Here is a 23,240-nt window from a genome sequence, read left to right on the forward strand (position 1 = left end):
GGTTTAAAATTAATTTAGAGGGGCTACACACCTCAATGCCCGCTATGGAACAACCATACTACGGGGCCAAGTCGGTGGGGGCCGGCCTGAGGGATTTATGGAGCTTTTAGAAAATGTCTGGACTAATCCATCATCCCGTGCGCCTGGTGTTTTTTTCCGTGCACCTGGTATTTTTTTTGGGTTACCAGGCCCACAATTTTATAATGGTTTAAAATGCTTTTAAATGGGCTACATACCTACATGCCCGCTATGGAACAACCATACTACGGGGCCAAGTCGGTGGGGGCCGGCCTGAGTGATTATTGGAGCTTTTAGAAAATGTCTGGACTAATCCATCATCCCGTGCACCTGGTGTTTTTTTCTGTGCGCCTGGTATTTTTTTTAGGTTACCAGGCCCACAATTTTATAATGGTTTTAAATGATTTTCGATGGGCTACACACCTCAATGCCCGACTTGGGAGCACCATACTGCGGGCACAAGTCAGTGGGGGCCGGCCTGAGATGTCTGGACCAATCCACCATCCCGTGCACCTGGTGTTTTTTTCCGTGCGCCTGGTATTTTTTTTGGGTTACCAGGCCCACAATTTTATAATGGTTTAAAATGCTTTTAAATGGGCTACACACCTCAATGCCCGACTTGGGAGCACCATACTGCGGGCACAAGTCAGTGGGGGCCGGCCTGAGATGTCTGGACCAATTTACCAGCCCGTGCACCTGGTGTTTTTTTCCGTACGCCTGGTATTTGTTTTGGGTTACCAGGCCCACAATTTTATAATGGTTTAAAATGCTTTTAAATGGGCTACATACCTACATGCCCGCTATGGAACAACCATACTACGGGGCCAAGTCGGTGGGGGCCGGCCTGAGGGATTTATGGAGCTTTTAGAAAAAGGTCTGAATAATTTCTATGTTGAACTTTCCAGAAAAACGGCTAAGTGCCCTCTTTTGGGTTACCAGGCCCACAATTTTATAATGGTTTTAAATGATTTTCGATGGGCTACACACCTCAATGCCCGACTTGGGAGCACCATACTGCGGGCACAAGTCAGTAGGGGCCGGCCTGAGATGTCTGGACCAATTTACCAGCCCGTGCACCTGGTGTTTTTTTCCGTACGCCTGGTATTTTTTTTAGGTTACCAGGCCCACAATTTTATAATGGTTTAAAATTAATTTAGAGGGGCTACACACCTCAATGCCCGCTATGGAACAACCATACTACGGGGCCAAGTCGGTGGGGGCCGGCCTGAGTGATTATTGGAGCTTTTAGAAAATGTCTGGACTAATCCATCATCCCGTGCACCTGGTGTTTTTTTCCGTGCGCCTGGTATTTTTTTTAGGTTACCAGGCCCACAATTTTATAATGGTTTAAAATGATTTTAAATGGGCTACATACCTACATGCCCGCTATGGAACATCCATACTACGGGGCCAAGTCGGTGGGGGCCGGCCTGAGGGATTTATGGAGCTTTTACAAAATGTCTGGACTAATCCATCATCCCGTGCGCCTGGTGTTTTTTTCCGTGCACCTGGTATTTTTTTTGGGTTACCAGGCCCACAATTTTATAATGGTTTTAAATGATTTTCGATGGATTTTCGATGATTTTCGCCGGTCTGAGTGATTTATAGAGCTTTCCAAAAAAAAGTCAGAAAATATTCTATGTTGAACTCTTCAGAAAATCGGCTATGTCCTTTCCTCTCGAAAATATTCTATGTGCCCACTTTTAGGTTACCAGGTGCATATATTTAAATCGAATGTAAATGCTTTTAAATGGGCTACATACCTAAATGCCCGACTTGGGAGCACCATACTATGGGCCCAAGTCAGTGGGGGCCGGCCTTAGGGATTTATGGAGCTTTTAGAAAAATATATAAGGACTAGCCTACTGACATCACCTTATGTTTTTACTTATGGGTTACCAGGTGCATATATTTATAACGAATTTAAATTCATTTCGATGGGCTACTCACCTCAATGCCCGACTTGGGAGCACCATACTATGGGCCCAAGTCAGTGGGGGCCGGTCTGAGTGATTTATAGAGCTTTCCAAAAAAAAGTCAGAAAATATTCTATGTTGAACTCTTCAGAAAATCGGCTATGTCCTTTCCTCTCGAAAATATTCTATGTGCCCACTTTTAGGTTACCAGGTGCATATATTTAAATCGAATGTAAATGCTTTTAAATGGGCTACATACCTAAATGCCCGACTTGGGAGCACCATACTATGGGCCCAAGTCAGTGGGGGCCGGCCTAAGGGATTTATGGAGCTTTTAGAAAAATATATAAGGACTAGCCTACTGACATCACCTTATGTTTTTACTTATGGGTTACCAGGTGCATATATTTAAAACGAATATAAATTCATTTAGATGGGCTACTCACCTCAATGCCCGACATGGGAGCACCATACTACGGGCCCAAGTCAGTGGGGGCCGGCCTGAGTGATTTATAGAGCTTTCCAGAAAAAGGTCTGAATACTTTCTATGTTGAACTCTTCAGAAAATCGGCTATGTCCTTTCCTCTCGAATATTTTCTAAGTGCCCTCTTTTGGGTTACCAGGTGCATATTTTTAAAACGGCTTAAAATGACTTTAAATGGCCTACATTCACCAGTGCCAACTGTGGGAGCACCATACTACGGGCCCAAGTCGGTGGGGGCCGGCCTGAGTGATTTATGGAACTTTTTTATAAAAACTCTTCAGAAAATCGGCTATGTTTTTTCCTAACCCTAACCCTAACCCTAACCCTAAACCCTAACCCTAACCCCTAACCCTAACCCTAACCCCTAACCCTAACCCCTAAACCCTAACCCTAACCCTAACCCCTAACCCTAACCCTAACCCTAACCCCTAACCCCTAACCCTAACCCTAACCCTCTAACCCTAACCCTAACCCTAACCCTAACCCCTAACCCTAACCCTAACCCTAACCCTAACCCTAACCCCTAACCCCTAACCCTAACCCTAACCCTAACCCTAACCCTAACTAGGAACTCCTTGGAAGCCAGACTCAAACAACATCTCTATCATATAAGTAAGGAGTCGGTTAAAAGCACACTATACATCCACTTTAGATCTCATCCAGTAGCTCAGTTAAGAATAGCAGGGTTGGAATCTAACCAGGGGTGGTCGCTAAAACACAGACAGATCAAGGAGCGGTGTTGGATAAAAAAATTGGGTACTTGTAATCCTACAGGCCTTAATGAAAAGTATTAGAGACCTAAACTTTTCTAACCTTGATCTGAACACTAACCTGAACCATCCCAACCCCAGTTTATTCTAACTATAACCCCAACCTTAATCCAAAACTTAACCTTAACCTTGACTATAACCTTAATCCTAGCCTTAACCGGAGCAATCTCAATTCTAGCTCCAACTTTAAACCCAATCCTAAACCTAACCTTAACTTTGATCATAACCCTAACCCCAGTCTCAAACTTAACCATAAGCCTAATCCCTTGGTTTACCCTAACTATAACCCTAACCTTGATTGTATCCTTAATCCTAAACCCAACCCTGACCTTAACCTGAACCCTAACCTTAACCTTACCTTTAACTGGAGCAATCTCAAACCTAACTCTAACCCTAACCCTAATCCTAAACCTAACCTTAACCTTGATCATAACCTTAACCCTAACTCCAGCCTCAAACCTAACCCCAAACCTAACCCCTTGGTTTACCCTAACTATAATCCTAATCTTAAACCTAACCTTAACCTGGATTGTAACCTTAATCCTAACCTGAACCCTGACCTTAACCTGAATCCTAACCTTAACCTCACTTTTAATTGGAGCAATCCTAACCCGAACCCTGATCTTAACCTGAACCCTAACCTTAACCTCACCTTTAACTGGAGCAATCCCAACCCTAGCTCTAACCTTAACCCCCATCCTAAACCCAACCTTAACCTTGATCATAACCTTAACCCTAACGCCAGCTTCAAACTTAATTCTAACCCTAAGTCTAACCTCTTGGTTTACCCTAACTATAACCCTAACCTTGATTGTAACTCTGATCCTTACTCGAACCCTAACCTTAACTTTACCTGAAACTGGAGTAATCCCAACCCTAGCTTTAACCTTAACCCCAATCCTAAACCTAACCTCAACCCGGATAATAACCTCAGTTCTAATCCTAACCCCAATCACAATCCTAATCTTAACCCCACCTCAATCCCTGAACCTTGACCCCGATACCAACCTTAATTTGAACTCAAGCCTCAAATCTAACCTTAACCCTAACCCCTTGGGACTCAAAAAGTGGATATCAGGAATCCCACAGGTCTGAAACAAAAGTATGAGAGCCTAATTTTAACCTTGACACTGACAATCTTAATCGGTACTTTAAATTATAACCCTGGCTTCATAAAGATGTATTCTGAGGAGCCTCGGAATTGGAAAGTATGTATTGTTTGGGTAGTGTCTGGGTGTTTATCCTCTTAGAGGAAAAGGTTACTCTTATCTGTTCTTTTTCAGGGATAAACCATAACATCTTCCTTTGCGGTATATCTCCCAATTTCCTGTAGGACTATGATGTATCAATAGGAGAAATAGAATTAGAGAACATGTGCCCGTGTATTTGGTCCTCTTGAAGGGCAATTTTCTCTTAAACCTAACCCTAACCCTAACCCTAACCCTAACCCTAACCCAGGGGTTACAAAGTCATGTCTAACCCTAACTCTAACCCTAACCCCAACCCAGGGGTTACAAAGTCATGTTTAACCCTAACCCTAACCCTAACCCTAACCCAGGGGTTACAAAGTCATGTCTAACCCTAACCTTGACCCCAACCCAGGGGTAACAAAGCCATGTCTAACCCTAACCCTGACCCCAACCCAGGGGTAACAAAGCCATGTCTAACCCTAACCCTGACCCCAACCCAGGGGTTACAAAGCCATGTTTAACCCTAACCCTAACCCAGGGGTTACAAAGTCATGTCTAACCCTAACCCTAACCCTAACCCTAACCCAGGGGTTACAAAGTCATGTCTAACCCTAACCCTGACCCCAACCCAGGGGTTACAAAGCCATGTTTAACCCTAACCCTAACCCTAACCCTAACCCAGGGGTTACAAAGCCATGTTTAACCCTAACCCTAACCCCAATCCAGGGGTTCCAAAGCCATGCCCTTGATAGTGGCCTTAACCACACCTTTTATAACCTTAACGTTCCTCTAGGAATGTTTTCTTACCTCTCACATGATAACTTTTATAAAGATATATCGTAACCTTAACTTTCTTCTGGGAATGTTTTCTTACCTCTCACAGGATAACTTTTATAAAGATATATCGTAACCTTAACTTTCCTCTGGGAATGTTTTCTCATCTCTCACAGGATAACTTTTATAAAGATATATCGTAACCTTAACTTTCCTCTGGGAATGTTTTCTCATCTCTCACAGGATAACTTTTAGAAAGATGTATCCTAACCTTAACATACCTCTAGGAATGTTTTCTTAGCTCTCATAGGATAACTTTTATAAAGATATATCATAACCTTAACTTTCTTCTGGGAATGTTTTCTTACCTCTCACAGGATAACTTTTGCAAAGATATATCCAGAGGAGATATAGAATTAGAGAGTATGTGCCGTTATGTGCCTAACCCCAACCCTAACCCCAATCCCCACCCCTATCCCAACCCCTATCCCCACCCCTATCCCAACCCTTTTTTAACCCTAACCCTATCCCATCCAATCCAATCCTATCCCTATCCTAACCCTAACCGTAAATTAACCCTGTACCTTAACCTAACCCCAGGTCTTACAGGTTACTAAGTCATCGTTGCCCTAACCTTAACTTCACCCTTTATTCAGGCCCTAACCTTAATGTTTTCTCACCTCTCATAAAACAACTTTCATAAAGCTGTATCCCTAGGAGCAATGGAATTAGAGAACATGTGCCCGTGTATTTTGTCCTCTTTGAGGTCAATTTTCCCCTAACCCGAACACTAACTTGACCTATATGGACTAAAACCTCAGATGAAGGCCTTGAGGCCGATAAGTAAAGCTTATTAATAAGCAGTGATATTAGCAAGAGCAGTGTGCGAATATCAGAACATCAGACATGTTGATACGTGTTGTAGTGGTTTAATATCAGAACATCAGACATGTTGATACGTGTTGTAGTGGTTTAATATCAGAACATCAGACATGTTGACACGTGTTGTAGTGGTTTAATATCAGAACATCAGACATGTTGACACGTGTTGTAGTGGTTTAATATCAGAACATCAGAACCTAGGCTGTTTGTGTTATGTGGGGAGACATTGCCGTAGGTGTATGTGTGTGTGTGTGTGTGTTTGTGTGCAGGGAGATCGACTTTGAAATTGGACGTCTATCCATGTCCAGAGGACATCGAGAAATACCTTAAAAACCAGGCACTATGGGCAATGAGAACTATTACCATCAACTGTACGTGCATAATTCTGCATCAGAAGGTTGGGTTTTGCTAGGGGAGGTTGACGGGCATAACTCTGGATCAGAAGGTTGGGTTTTGCTAGGGGAGGTTGACGGGCATAACTCTGGATCAGATGGTTGGGTTTTGCTAGGGGAGGTTGCCGGGCATAACTCTGCATCAGAAGGTTGGGTTTTGCTAGGGGAGGTTGACGGGCATAACTCTGGATCAGAAGGTTGGGTTTTGCTAGGGGAGGTTGACGGGCATAACTCTGGATCAGAAGGTTGGGTTTTGCTAGGGGAGGTTGACGGGCATAATTCTGCATCAGAAGGTTGGGTTTTGCTAGGGGAGGTTGACGGGCATAACTCTGGATCAGAAGGCCGGGTTTTGCTATGGGAGGTTGACGGGCATAACTCTGGATCAGAAGGTTGGGTTTTGCTAGGGGAGGTTGACGGGCATAACTCTGGATCAGAAGGTTGGGTTTTGCTAGGGGAGGTTGACGGGCATAACTCTGGATCAGAAGGTTGGGTTTTGCTAGGGGAGGTTGACGGGCATAACTCTGGATCAGAAGGTTGGGTTTTGCTAGGGGAGGTTGACGGGCATAACTCTGGATCAGAAGGTTGGGTTTTGCTAGGGGAGGTTGACGGGCATAACTCTGGATCAGAAGGTTGGGTTTTGCTAGGGGAGGTTGACGGGCATAACTCTGGATCAGAAGGTTGGGTTTTGCTAGGGGAGGTTGACGGGCATAACTCTGGATCAGAAGGTTGGGTTTTGCTAGGGGAGGTTGACGGGCATAACTCTGGATCAGAAGGTTGGGTTTTGCTAGGGGAGGTTGACGGGCATAATTCTGCATCAGAAGGTTGGGTTTTGCTAGGGGAGGTTGACGGGCATAATTCTGGATCAGAAGGTTGGGTTTTGCTAGGGGAGGTTGACGGGCATAACTCTGGATCAGAAGGTTGGGTTTTGCTAGGGGAGGTTGACGTGCATAATTCTGGATCAGAAGGTTGGGTTTTGCTAGGGGAGGTTGACGGGCATAACTCTGGATCAGAAGGCCTGGTTTTGCTAGGGGAGGTTGACGGGCATAACTCTGGATCAGAAGGTTGGGTTTTGCTAGGGGAGGTTGACGGGCATAACTCTGGATCAGAAGGTTGGGTTTTGCTAGGGGAGGTTGACGGGCATAACTCTGGATCAGAAGGTTGGGTTTTGCTAGGGGAGGTTGACGTGCATAATTCTGGATCAGAAGGTTGGGTTTTGCTAGGGGAGGTTGACGGGCATAACTCTGGATCAGAAGGTTGGGTTTTGCTAGGGGAGGTTGACGGGCATAACTCTGGATCAGAAGGTTGGGTTTTGCAAGGGAGGTTGACGGGCATAACTCTGGATCAGATGGTTGGGTTTTGCTAGGGGAGGTTGACGGGCATAACTCTGCATCAGAAGGTTGGGTTTTGCTAGGGGAGGTTGACGGGCATAACTCTGGATCAGAAGGTTGGGTTTTGCTAGGGGAGGTTGACGTGCATAACTCTGGATCAGATGGTTGGGTTTTGCTAGGGGAGGTTGACGGGCATAACTCTGGATCAGAAGGTTGGGTTTTGCTAGGGGAGGTTGACGGGCATAACTCTGGATCAGAAGGTTGGGTTTTGCTAGGGGAGGTTGACGGGCATAACTCTGGATCAGATGGTTGGGTTTTGCTAGGGGAGGTTGACGGGCATAACTCTGGATCAGAAGGTTGGGTTTTGCTAGGGGAGGTTGACGGGCATAACTCTGGATCAGAAGGTTGGGTTTTGCTAGGGGAGGTTGACGGGCATAACTCTGGATCAGATGGTTGGGTTTTGCTAGGGGAGGTTGACGTGCATAACTCTGGATCAGAAGGTTGGGTTTTGCTAGGGGAGGTTGACGGGCATAACTCTGGATCAGAAGGTTGGGTTTTGCTAGGGGAGGTTGACGGGCATAACTCTGGATCAGAAGGTTGGGTATTTGATCCCAGTATTTTTTTATTTATACTGAACAAAAATATAAACGCAACATGCAGCAATTTCAAAGATTTTACTGAGTTACGGTTCATAGAAGGAAATCCATCAATTGAAATAAATAAATTAGGTCCTAATCAATGGATTTCACATGACTGGGCAGAGGCGCAACAATGAGTGGGCCTGGGAGGGCATAGGCCCACCCACTTGGGAGCCAGGTCCACCCACTATGGGGGGCATTCCCAGCCAATCAGAATGATTTTTTTCAGCACAAAAGGGCTTTATTACATACAGAAATACTCCTGAGCACCCCCTCTCCATCCTCAGATGATCCCTCAGGTGAAGAAGCCGGATGTGGAGGTCCTGAGCTGGCGTGGGTACACATGTACTGAGGTTATGAGGCCGGTGGAATGTACTGCAAAAATCTCTAAAATTATGTTGCTATGGTATAGAAATTCACATTAAATTCTCTGACAACAGCTCTGGTGGACATTCCTGCAGTCAGTATGCCAATTACACGCTCCCTCAAAACTTGAGTTGTGGCATTGTATTGTGGAACAAAACTGCACATTTTAGGTGCCTTTTATTGTTCCCAGCACAAGGTGCACCTGTGCTGTGATCATGCTGTTTAATCAGCTTCTTGATATGCATTATGGTGGATGAATTATCTTGGCAAAGGAGAAACGTTCACTAACAGGGATGGAAACACATTGTGAAATAAATGTGAGAGAAATCAGATTTTGGTGCTTATCGAACATTTCTACCATCTTTTATTTCAGCTCATGAAAAATCGGACCAACACTTTCCATGTTGCGTTAATATTTTTGTTCAGTATATGTATTTTTTTACCCTATCCCAAACTTTAACCCTTAATCTTATATATTTGACGTTTGGTGAAACTGAACGATGCTGAGCAGGGGTCAACCCAGGGTGTCAAAAACACTTCGAAGTATAACGTTTGGAGAACGCGGATACAAGTCTAATTCTACACTGAGACTGTGAGAGCTTGTTGGTGTGTGTGTCAGTGTGTGAGTTATGTGTGTATCAGTGAGTGTGTGTCAGTGTGTGTCCCTGACAGACGTAGCGGTAACTACGGGAACAGTGATCATCATTCAGCTGTCCGTTGGCGTGTATCATAGCACAGTCCTCTGTCCCACCCAGACCATGACCTTTCCAGTTATCAGGCTGGCCCGGCTTCCACTGGCTGAACACACACACACCATGAATATACACACACACAAACACACAGACACACATACACACACGGTCAGAACACACACAGGAACACACCTTTACAGTCAAGAAGAATTCACACATTTCAAGGAGCACAGGTACATGGACACTTACAAAACATAAAGAGTTCTGATACACAGACACACATTATCACAACACACATGTTATCACAACACACATGTTACCAGACAGTGATAGTGGTACCTGCGGTCCATGTTATCAGAACCCAGACAGTGATAGTGGTACCTGCGGTCCATGTTATCAGAACCCAGACAGTGATAGTGGTACCTGCGGTCCATGTTACCAGAACCCAGACAGTGATAGTGGTACCTGCGGTCCATGTTATCAGAACCCAGACAGTGATAGTGGTACCTGCGGTCCATGTTATCAGAACCCAGACAGTGATAGTGGTACCTGCGGTCCATGTTACCAGAACCCAGACAGTGATAGTGGTACCTGCGGTCCATGTTATCAGAACCCAGACAGTGATAGTGGTACCTGCGGTCCATGTTATCAGAACCCAGACAGTGATAGTGGTACCTGCGGTCCATGTTACCAGAACCCAGACAGTGATAGTGGTACCTGCGGTCCATGTTATCAGAACCCAGACAGTGATAGTGGTACCTGCGGTCCATGTTATCAGAACCCAGACAGTGATAGTGGTACCTGCGGTCCATGTTATCAGAACCCAGACAGTCATAGTGGTACCTGCGGTCCATGATGTAAGGTGTTCCATCCACCCACTCCCATTCTCCTGTCCTCTCATCTGACAGTCCAACCCAGAAGAACAGCGGCTTGGTACTGCCTGTTACAAAGTCCTGACAACACACACACACACAGAGTTAGGACATGTGCGTGTGTGTGGTGTGTGTGTGTACTTGCCTACGTGTGTGTCTTACCCAGTCCTGTTCAGTCTTCAGTACAGCCAGCTGGGCCTGGTGGTCAGAGCAGAAGACTCTAGCCTGGTTCCATGGCAACACGCCAGACGAGAAGAAGTAGCAGGAGGAGGAGGAGCCAGACAACACCCAGCCTAGTGGACAGCACCCTGACACCGTGTCTACACATACACACATTCACATATTACAATAGACACACAGCACCCTGACACAGTGTCATAGATACATAGACACATAGACACATAGATACATAGACACATAGACACATAGATACATAGACACATAGACACATAGACACATAGACACACTACACATAGACACACTACACATAGACACATAGATACATAGACACACAGCACCCTGACACAGTGTCATAGATACATAGACACATAGATACATAGACACATAGACACATAGACACATAGACACATAGATACATAGATACATAGACACATAGACACATAGATACATAGACACATAGATACATAGATACATAGACACATAGATACATAGACACATAGACACATAGATACATAGATACATAGACACATAGATACATAGACACATAGACACACTACACATAGACACATAGATACATAGATACACTACACATAGACACATAGATACATAGACACATAGACACATAGATACATAGATACATAGACACATAGACACATAGACACATAGATACATATATACATAGACACATAGATACATAGACACATAGATACATAGATACATAGACACATAGACACATAGATACATAGACACATAGATACATAGACACATAGACACATAGACACATAGATACATAGATACATAGATACATAGACACATAGATACATAGATACATAGATACATAGATACATAGACACATAGATACATAGACACATAGACACATAGACACATAGATACATAGACACATAGATACATAGATACATAGATACACTACACATAGACACATAGACACATAGATACATAGATACATAGATACACTACACATAGACACATAGACACATAGATACATAGATACATAGATACATAGACACATAGATACATAGACACATAGATACATAGATACATAGACACATAGATACATAGATACATAGACACATAGATACATAGACACATAGATACATAGACACATAGATACATAGATACATAGATACATAGACACATAGACACATAGATACATAGACACATAGACACATAGACACATAGATACATAGACACACTACACATAGACACATAGATACATAGACACATAGATACATAGATACATAGATACATAGACACATAGACACATAGATACATAGACACATAGACACATAGACACATAGATACATAGACACACTACACATAGACACATAGACACATAGACACATAGATACATAGATACACTACACATAGACACATAGACACATAGACACATAGACACATAGACACATAGATACATAGATACATAGATACATAGATACATAGATACACTGCACATAGACACATAGATACATAGATACATAGATACACTACACATAGACACATAGACACATAGACACATAGACACATAGACACATAGATACATAGATACATAGATACACTGCACATAGACACATAGACACATAGATACATAGATACATAGATACACTACACATAGACACATAGACACATAGACACATAGACACATAGATACATAGATACATAGATACATAGATACACTGCACATAGACACATAGACACATAGATACATAGATACATAGATACACTACACATAGACACATAGACACATAGATACATAGATACATAGATACATAGACACATAGATACATAGATACATAGATACATAGACACATAGACACATAGACACATAGACACATAGACACATAGACACATAGACACATAGATACATAGACACATAGACACATAGACACATAGACACATAGACACATAGACACATAGACACACTACACATAGACACATAGACACATAGACACATAGACACATAGACACATAGACACATAGACACATAGACACATAGATACATAGATACATAGATACACTGCACATAGACACATAGACACATAGACACATAGACACATAGACACATAGATACATAGATACATAGATACACTACACATAGACACATAGACACATAGATACATAGATACATAGATACACTGCACATAGACACATAGACACATAGACACATAGACACATAGACACATAGACACATAGACACATAGACACATAGACACATAGACACATAGATACATAGATACATAGATACACTGCACATAGACACATAGACACATAGACACATAGACACATAGATACATAGATACATAGATACATAGACACATAGACACATAGATACATAGACACATAGACACATAGACACATAGACACATAGACACATAGACACATAGACACATAGATACATAGACACATAGATACATAGACACATAGATACATAGATACATAGATACATAGACACATAGACACATAGACACATAGATACATAGATACATAGACACATAGATACATAGACACATAGATACATAGACACATAGACACATAGATACACTGCACATAGACACATAGACACATAGACACATAGACACATAGATACATAGATACATAGACACATAGACACATAGACACATAGACACATAGACACATAGACACATAGACACATAGACACATAGATACATAGACACATAGACACATAGATACATAGACACATAGACACATAGACACATAGATACATAGACACATAGATACATAGATACATAGATACATAGATACATAGACACATAGACACATAGATACATAGACACATAGATACATAGACACATAGACACATAGACACATAGACACATAGACACATAGACACATAGACACATAGACACATAGACACATAGATACATAGACACATAGATACATAGACACATAGACACATAGACACATAGACACATAGACACATAGACACATAGATACATAGATACATAGATACATAGACACATAGACACATAGACACATAGATACATAGATACATAGACACATAGATACATAGATACATAGACACATAGACACATAGACACATAGACACATAGATACATAGACACATAGACACATAGATACATAGACACATAGACACATAGATACATAGATACATAGACACATAGACACATAGATACATAGACACATAGACACATAGACACATAGATACATAGATACATAGACACATAGACACATAGACACATAGACACATAGATACATAGATACATAGACACATAGACACATAGACACATAGACACATAGACACATAGACACATAGACACATAGACACATAGACACATAGACACATAGATACATAGATACATAGACACATAGACACATAGACACATAGACACATAGATACATAGATACATAGACACATAGACACATAGACACATAGATACATAGATACATAGACACATAGACACATAGATACATAGACACATAGACACATAGACACATAGACACATAGATACATAGACACATAGATACATAGACACATAGATACATAGACACATAGATACATAGACACATAGACACATAGACACATAGACACATAGATACATAGACACATAGATACATAGACACATAGACACATAGATACATAGATACATAGACACACTACACATAGACACATAGACACATAGACACATAGATACATAGACACACTACACATAGACACATAGATACATAGACACACTACACATAGACACATAGACACATAGACACATAGACACATAGACACATAGATACATAGATACATAGACACATAGACACATAGACACATAGACACATAGACACATAGATACATAGACACATAGACACATAGACACATAGATACATAGACACATAGACACATAGATACATAGACACATAGACACATAGACACATAGATACATAGATACATAGACACATAGACACATAGACACATAGATACATAGACACATAGACACATAGACACATAGACACATAGACACATAGACACATAGATACATAGATACATAGATACATAGATACATAGACACATAGACACATAGATACATAGACACATAGATACATAGATACATAGACACACTACACATAGACACATAGACACATAGACACACTACACATAGACACATAGACACATAGACACATAGACACATAGATACATAGATACATAGACACACTACACATAGATACATAGACACATAGACACATAGACACATAGATACATAGACACATAGATACATAGACACACTACACATAGATACATAGACACATAGATACATAGACACATAGACACATAGATACATAGATACATAGACACACTACACATAGATACATAGACACATAGACACATAGATACATAGATACATAGACACACTACACATAGATACATAGACACATAGACACATAGATACATAGATACATAGACACACTACACATAGATACATAGACACATAGACACATAGACACATAGATACATAGACACATAGACACATAGATACATAGACACATAGATACATAGACACATAGATACATAGACACATAGACACATAGATATATAGACACATAGATACATAGACACACTACACATAGATACATAGACACATAGACACATAGACACATAGACACATAGATACATAGACACACTACACATAGATACATAGACACATAGACACATAGACACATAGATACATAGACACATAGACACATAGACACATAGATACATAGATACATAGACACACTACACATAGATACATAGACACATAGACACATAGACACATAGATACATAGACACATAGACACATAGATACATAGACACATAGATACATAGACACACTACACATAGACACATAGACACATAGACACATAGACACATAGACACATAGACACATAGACACATAGACACATAGATACATAGATACATAGACACATAGACACATAGATACATAGACACATAGACACATAGATACATAGATACATAGACACATAGACACATAGATACATAGACACATAGACACATAGACACATAGACACATAGACACATAGACACATAGACACATAGACACATAGATACATAGACACATAGACACATAGATACATAGATACATAGACACATAGATACATAGATACATAGACACATAGACACATAGATACATAGACACATAGATACATAGATACATAGACACACTACACATAGACACATAGACACATAGACACATAGACACATAGACACATAGACACATAGACACATAGACACATAGATACATAGACACATATAGACACATAGACACATAGACACATAGACACATAGACACATAGATACATAGATACATAGACACATAGATACATAGACACATAGACACATAGATACATAGATACATAGACACACTACACATAGACACATAGACACATAGACACATAGATACATAGACACACTACACATAGACACATAGACACATAGACACATAGACACATAGACACATAGATACATAGATACATAGACACATAGATACATAGACACATAGACACATAGACACATAGATACATAGACACACTACACATAGACACATAGACACATAGACACATAGACACATAGACACATAGACACATAGACACATAGACACATAGACACATAGATACATAGACACATAGACACATAGACACATAGATACATAGATACATAGACACACTACACATAGACACATAGACACATAGACACATAGACACATAGATACATAGATACATAGATACATAGACACATAGATACATAGACACATAGACACATAGATACATAGATACATAGACACACTACACATAGACACATAGACACATAGATACATAGATACATAGATACATAGACACATAGATACATAGACACATAGACACATAGACACATAGATACACAGACACATAGATACATAGACACATAGACACATAGATACATAGATACATAGACACACTACACATAGACACATAGACACATAGACACATAGATACATAGACACACTACACATAGACACATAGACACATAGATACATAGACACATAGACACACTACACATAGACACATAGACACAAAGACACATAGACACATAGACACATAGACACATAGACACATAGACACATAGACACATAGACACATAGACACATAGACACATAGATACATAGACACATAGACACATAGATACATAGACACATAGATACATAGACACATAGACACATAGATACATAGATACATAGACACACTACACATAGACACATAGACACATAGATACATAGACACACTACACATAGACACATAGACACATAGATACATAGACACACTACACATAGACACATAGACACATAGACACATAGACACATAGACACATAGACACATAGACACATAGACACATAGACACATAGACACATAGACACATAGACACATAGACACATAGATACATAGACACATAGACACATAGATACATAGATACATAGACACATAGACACATAGACACATAGACACATAGACACATAGACACATAGACACATAGACACACTACACATAGATACATAGACACATAGACACATAGACACATAGACACATAGATACATAGATACATAGATACATAGACACATAGACACATAGATACATAGACACATAGACACATAGACACATAGATACATAGACACATAGATACATAGACACATAGACACATAGACACATAGACACATAGACACATAGATACATAGATACATAGATACATAGATACATAGACACATAGACACATAGACACATAGATACATAGACACATAGATACATAGATACATAGACACACTACACATAGACACATAGACACATAGATACATAGACACACTACACATAGACACATAGATACATAGATACATAGACACACTACACATAGATACATAGACACATAGACACATAGACACATAGATACATAGACACATAGACACATAGACACATAGACACATAGACACATAGACACATAGACACATAGACACATAGACACATAGACACATAGACACATAGACACATAGACACATAGACACATAGATACATAGATACATAGACACATAGACACATAGACACATAGACACATAGACACATAGACACATAGATACATAGACACATAGACACATAGATACATAGATACATAGACACATAGATACATAGATACATAGATACATAGACACATAGACACATAGACACATAGATACATAGACACATAGATACATAGATACATAGACACACTACACATAGACACATAGACACATAGATACATAGACACACTACACATAGACACATAGACACATAGACACATAGACACATAGACACATAGACACATAGACACATAGACACATAGACACACTACACATAGACACATAGACACATAGACACATAGACACATAGATACATAGACACATAGACACATAGACACATAGATACATAGATACATAGACACATAGACACATAGATACATAGACACATAGACACATAGACACATAGACACATAGATACATAGATACATAGACACATAGACACATAGATACATAGACACATAGACACATAGACACATAGACACATAGACACACTACACATAGACACATAGACACATAGATACATAGACACATAGATACATAGACACATAGATACATAGACACATAGATACATAGACACATAGATACATAGACACATAGACACATAGACACATAGACACATAGACACATAGACACATAGACACATAGATACATAGATACATAGACACATAGACACATAGATACATAGACACATAGACACATAGACACATAGACACATAGATACATAGATACATAGACACATAGACACATAGATACATAGACACATAGACACATAGACACATAGACACATAGACACACTACACATAGACACATAGACACATAGATACATAGACACATAGATACATAGACACATAGACACATAGACACATAGACACATAGACACATAGATACATAGATACATAGACACATAGACACATAGACACATAGACACATAGATACATAGATACATAGACACATAGATACATAGACACATAGACACATAGATACATAGATACATAGACACACTACACATAGACACATAGACACATAGATACATAGATACATAGATACATAGACACATAGATACATAGACACATAGACACATAGACACATAGACACATAGATACATAGACACATAGATTCATAGACACATAGATACATAGATACATAGACACACTACACATAGACACATAGACACATAGACACATAGATACATAGACACACTACACATAGACACATAGACACATAGATACATAGACACATAGACACACTACACATAGACACAAAGACACATAGACACATAGACACATAGACACATAGACACATAGACACATAGACACATAGACACATAGACACATAGATACATAGACACATAGACACATAGATACATAGACACATAGATACATAGACACATAGACACATAGATACATAGATACATAGACACACTACACATAGACACATAGACACATAGACACATAGATACATAGACACACTACACATAGACACATAGACACATAGATACATAGACACACTACACATAGACACATAGACACATAGACACATAGACACATAGACACATAGACACATAGACACATAGACACATAGACACATAGACACATAGACACATAGACACATAGATACATAGACACATAGACACATAGATACATAGATACATAGACACATAGACACATAGACACATAGACACATAGACACATAGACACATAGACACACTACACATAGATACATAGACACATAGACACATAGACACATAGACACATAGATACATAGATACATAGATACATAGATACATAGACACATAGACACATAGATACATAGACACATAGACACATAGACACATAGATACATAGACACATAGATACATAGACACATAGATACATAGACACACTACACATAGATACATAGACACATAGACACATAGACACATAGACACATAGATACATAGACACATAGACACATAGACACATAGACACATAGATACATAGATACATAGATACATAGATACATAGACACATAGACACATAGATACATAGACACATAGACACATAGACACATAGATACATAGACACATAGATACATAGACACATAGACACATAGACACATAGACACATAGACACATAGACACATAGATACATAGACACACTACACATAGACACATAGACACATAGACACATAGATACATAGACACATAGACACATAGACACATAGATACATAGATACATAGATACATAGATACATAGATACATAGACACATAGACACATAGACACATAGATACATAGACACATAGATACATAGATACATAGACACACTACACATAGACACATAGACACATAGATACATAGACACACTACACATAGACACATAGATACATACATACATAGACACACTACACATAGATACATAGACACATAGACACATAGACACATAGATACATAGACACATAGACACATAGACACATAGACACATAGACACATAGACACATAGACACATAGACACATAGACACATAGACACATAGATACATAGATACATAGATACATAGACACATAGACACATAGACACATAGACACATAGACACATAGACACATAGATACATAGATACATAGATACATAGATACATAGACACATAGACACATAGACACATAGACACATAGATACATAGACACATAGACACATAGATACATAGATACATAGATACATAGACACATAGATACATAGATACATAGATACATAGACACATAGACACATAGACACATAGATACATAGACACATAGATACATAGATACATAGACACACTACACATAGACACATAGACACATAGATACATAGACACACTACACATAGACACATAGACACATAGACACATAGACACATAGACACATAGACACACTACACATAGACACATAGACACATAGACACATAGACACATAGATACATAGACACATAGACACATAGACACATAGATACATAGACACATAGACACATAGATACATAGACACATAGATACATAGACACATAGATACATAGACACATAGATACATAGACACATAGACACATAGACACATAGACACATAGACACATAGACACATAGACACATAGACACATAGACACATAGATACATAGATACATAGACACATAGACACATAGATACATAGACACATAGACACATAGACACATAGACACATAGATACATAGATACATAGACACATAGACACATAGATACATAGACACATAGACACATAGACACATAGACACACTACACATAGACACATAGACACATAGATACATAGACACATAGATACATAGACACATAGACACATAGACACATAGACACATAGACACATAGATACATAGATACATAGACACATAGACACATAGACACATAGACACATAGATACATAGATACATAGACACATAGATACATAGACACATAGACACATAGATACATAGATACATAGACACATAGACACATAGACACATAGACACATAGATACATAGACACATAGACACATAGACACATAGACACATAGACACATAGATACATAGACACATAGATACATAGACACATAGACACATAGATACATAGATACATAGACACATAGACACATAGATACATAGATACATAGACACATAGATACATAGACACATAGACACATAGACACATAGACACATAGACACATAGACACATAGACACATAGATACATAGACACATAGACACATAGACACATAGACACATAGACACATAGACACATAGACACATAGACACATAGACACATAGATACATAGATACATAGACACATAGACACATAGACACATAGACACATAGACACATAGACACATAGACACATAGACACATAGACACATAGACACATAGACACATAGACACACTACACATAGACACATAGACACATAGATACATAGACACATAGATACATAGACACATAGACACATAGACACATAGACACATAGACACATAGATACATAGATACATAGACACATAGACACATAGACACATAGATACATAGATACATAGACACATAGACACATAGACACATAGACACATAGACACATAGATACATAGACACATAGACACATAGACACATAGACACATAGACACATAGATACATAGACACATAGACACATAGACACATAGACACATAGACACATAGATACATAGACACATAGACACATAGACACATAGACACATAGATACATAGATACATAGACACATAGACACATAGATACATAGACACATAGACACATAGACACATAGATACATAGATACATAGACACATAGATACATAGACACATAGACACATAGATACATAGATACATAGATACATAGATACATAGACACATAGATACATAGACACATAGATACATAGATACATAGATACATAGACACATAGACACATAGACACATAGATACATAGATACATAGACACATAGATACATAGACACATAGATACATAGACACATAGACACATAGATACACTGCACATAGACACATAGACACATAGACACATAGATACATAGATACATAGACACATAGACACATAGACACATAGACACATAGACACATAGACACATAGACACATAGACACATAGACACATAGATACATAGACACATAGACACATAGATACATAGACACATAGACACATAGATACATAGACACATAGATACATAGATACATAGATACATAGATACATAGACACATAGACACATAGATACATAGACACATAGATACATAGACACATAGACACATAGACACATAGACACATAGACACATAGACACATAGATACATAGACACATAGACACATAGATACATAGACACATAGATACATAGACACATAGACACATAGATACATAGACACATAGACACATAGACACATAGACACATAGATACATAGATACATAGATACATAGACACATAGATACATAGATACATAGACACATAGACACATAGACACATAGACACATAGATACATAGACACATAGACACATAGACACATAGATACATAGATACATAGATACATAGACACATAGACACATAGATACATAGACACATAGACACATAGACACATAGATACATAGATACATAGACACATAGACACATAGACACATAGACACATAGATACATAGATACATAGACACATAGACACATAGACACATAGACACATAGACACATAGACACATAGACACATAGACACATAGACACATAGACACATAGACACATAGACACATAGATACATAGATACATAGATACATAGACACATAGACACATAGACACATAGACACATAGACACATAGACACATAGATACATAGATACATAGATACATAGACACATAGACACATAGACACATAGATACATAGATACATAGACACATAGACACATAGATACATAGACACATAGACACATAGACACATAGACACATAGATACATAGACACATAGATACATAGACACATAGATACATAGACACATAGATACATAGACACATAGACACATAGACACATAGACACATAGATACATAGACACATAGATACATAGACACATAGACACATAGATACATAGATACATAGACACACTACACATAGACACATAGACACATAGACACAT

The 23,240-nt window shown here is 39.1% G+C and overlaps 1 protein-coding gene across 1 annotated transcript in view; it reads right to left on the reverse strand.

The window, feature by feature from the left end:
* Positions 1-9,246: 9,246 nt before the first annotated feature.
* asgr1a (asialoglycoprotein receptor 1a) overlaps positions 9,247-23,240 on the reverse strand; it is a 48,334-nt gene continuing 34,340 nt past the window's right edge. Inside the window, exons 6-8 of the mRNA XM_071334248.1 lie at positions 10,485-10,642; positions 10,294-10,403; positions 9,247-9,556 (exon numbers count right to left, since the gene is read on the reverse strand). Of these exons, the coding sequence (XP_071190349.1) occupies positions 9,397-9,556; positions 10,294-10,403; positions 10,485-10,642 (428 nt within the window). The 3' untranslated portion in view covers positions 9,247-9,396. The remainder of the gene's footprint in view (positions 9,557-10,293; positions 10,404-10,484; positions 10,643-23,240) is intronic.

This window comes from Salvelinus alpinus, chromosome 11 (genome assembly GCF_045679555.1).
Source record: "Salvelinus alpinus chromosome 11, SLU_Salpinus.1, whole genome shotgun sequence".
Taxonomy (NCBI): Eukaryota; Metazoa; Chordata; class Actinopteri; order Salmoniformes; family Salmonidae; genus Salvelinus; species Salvelinus alpinus.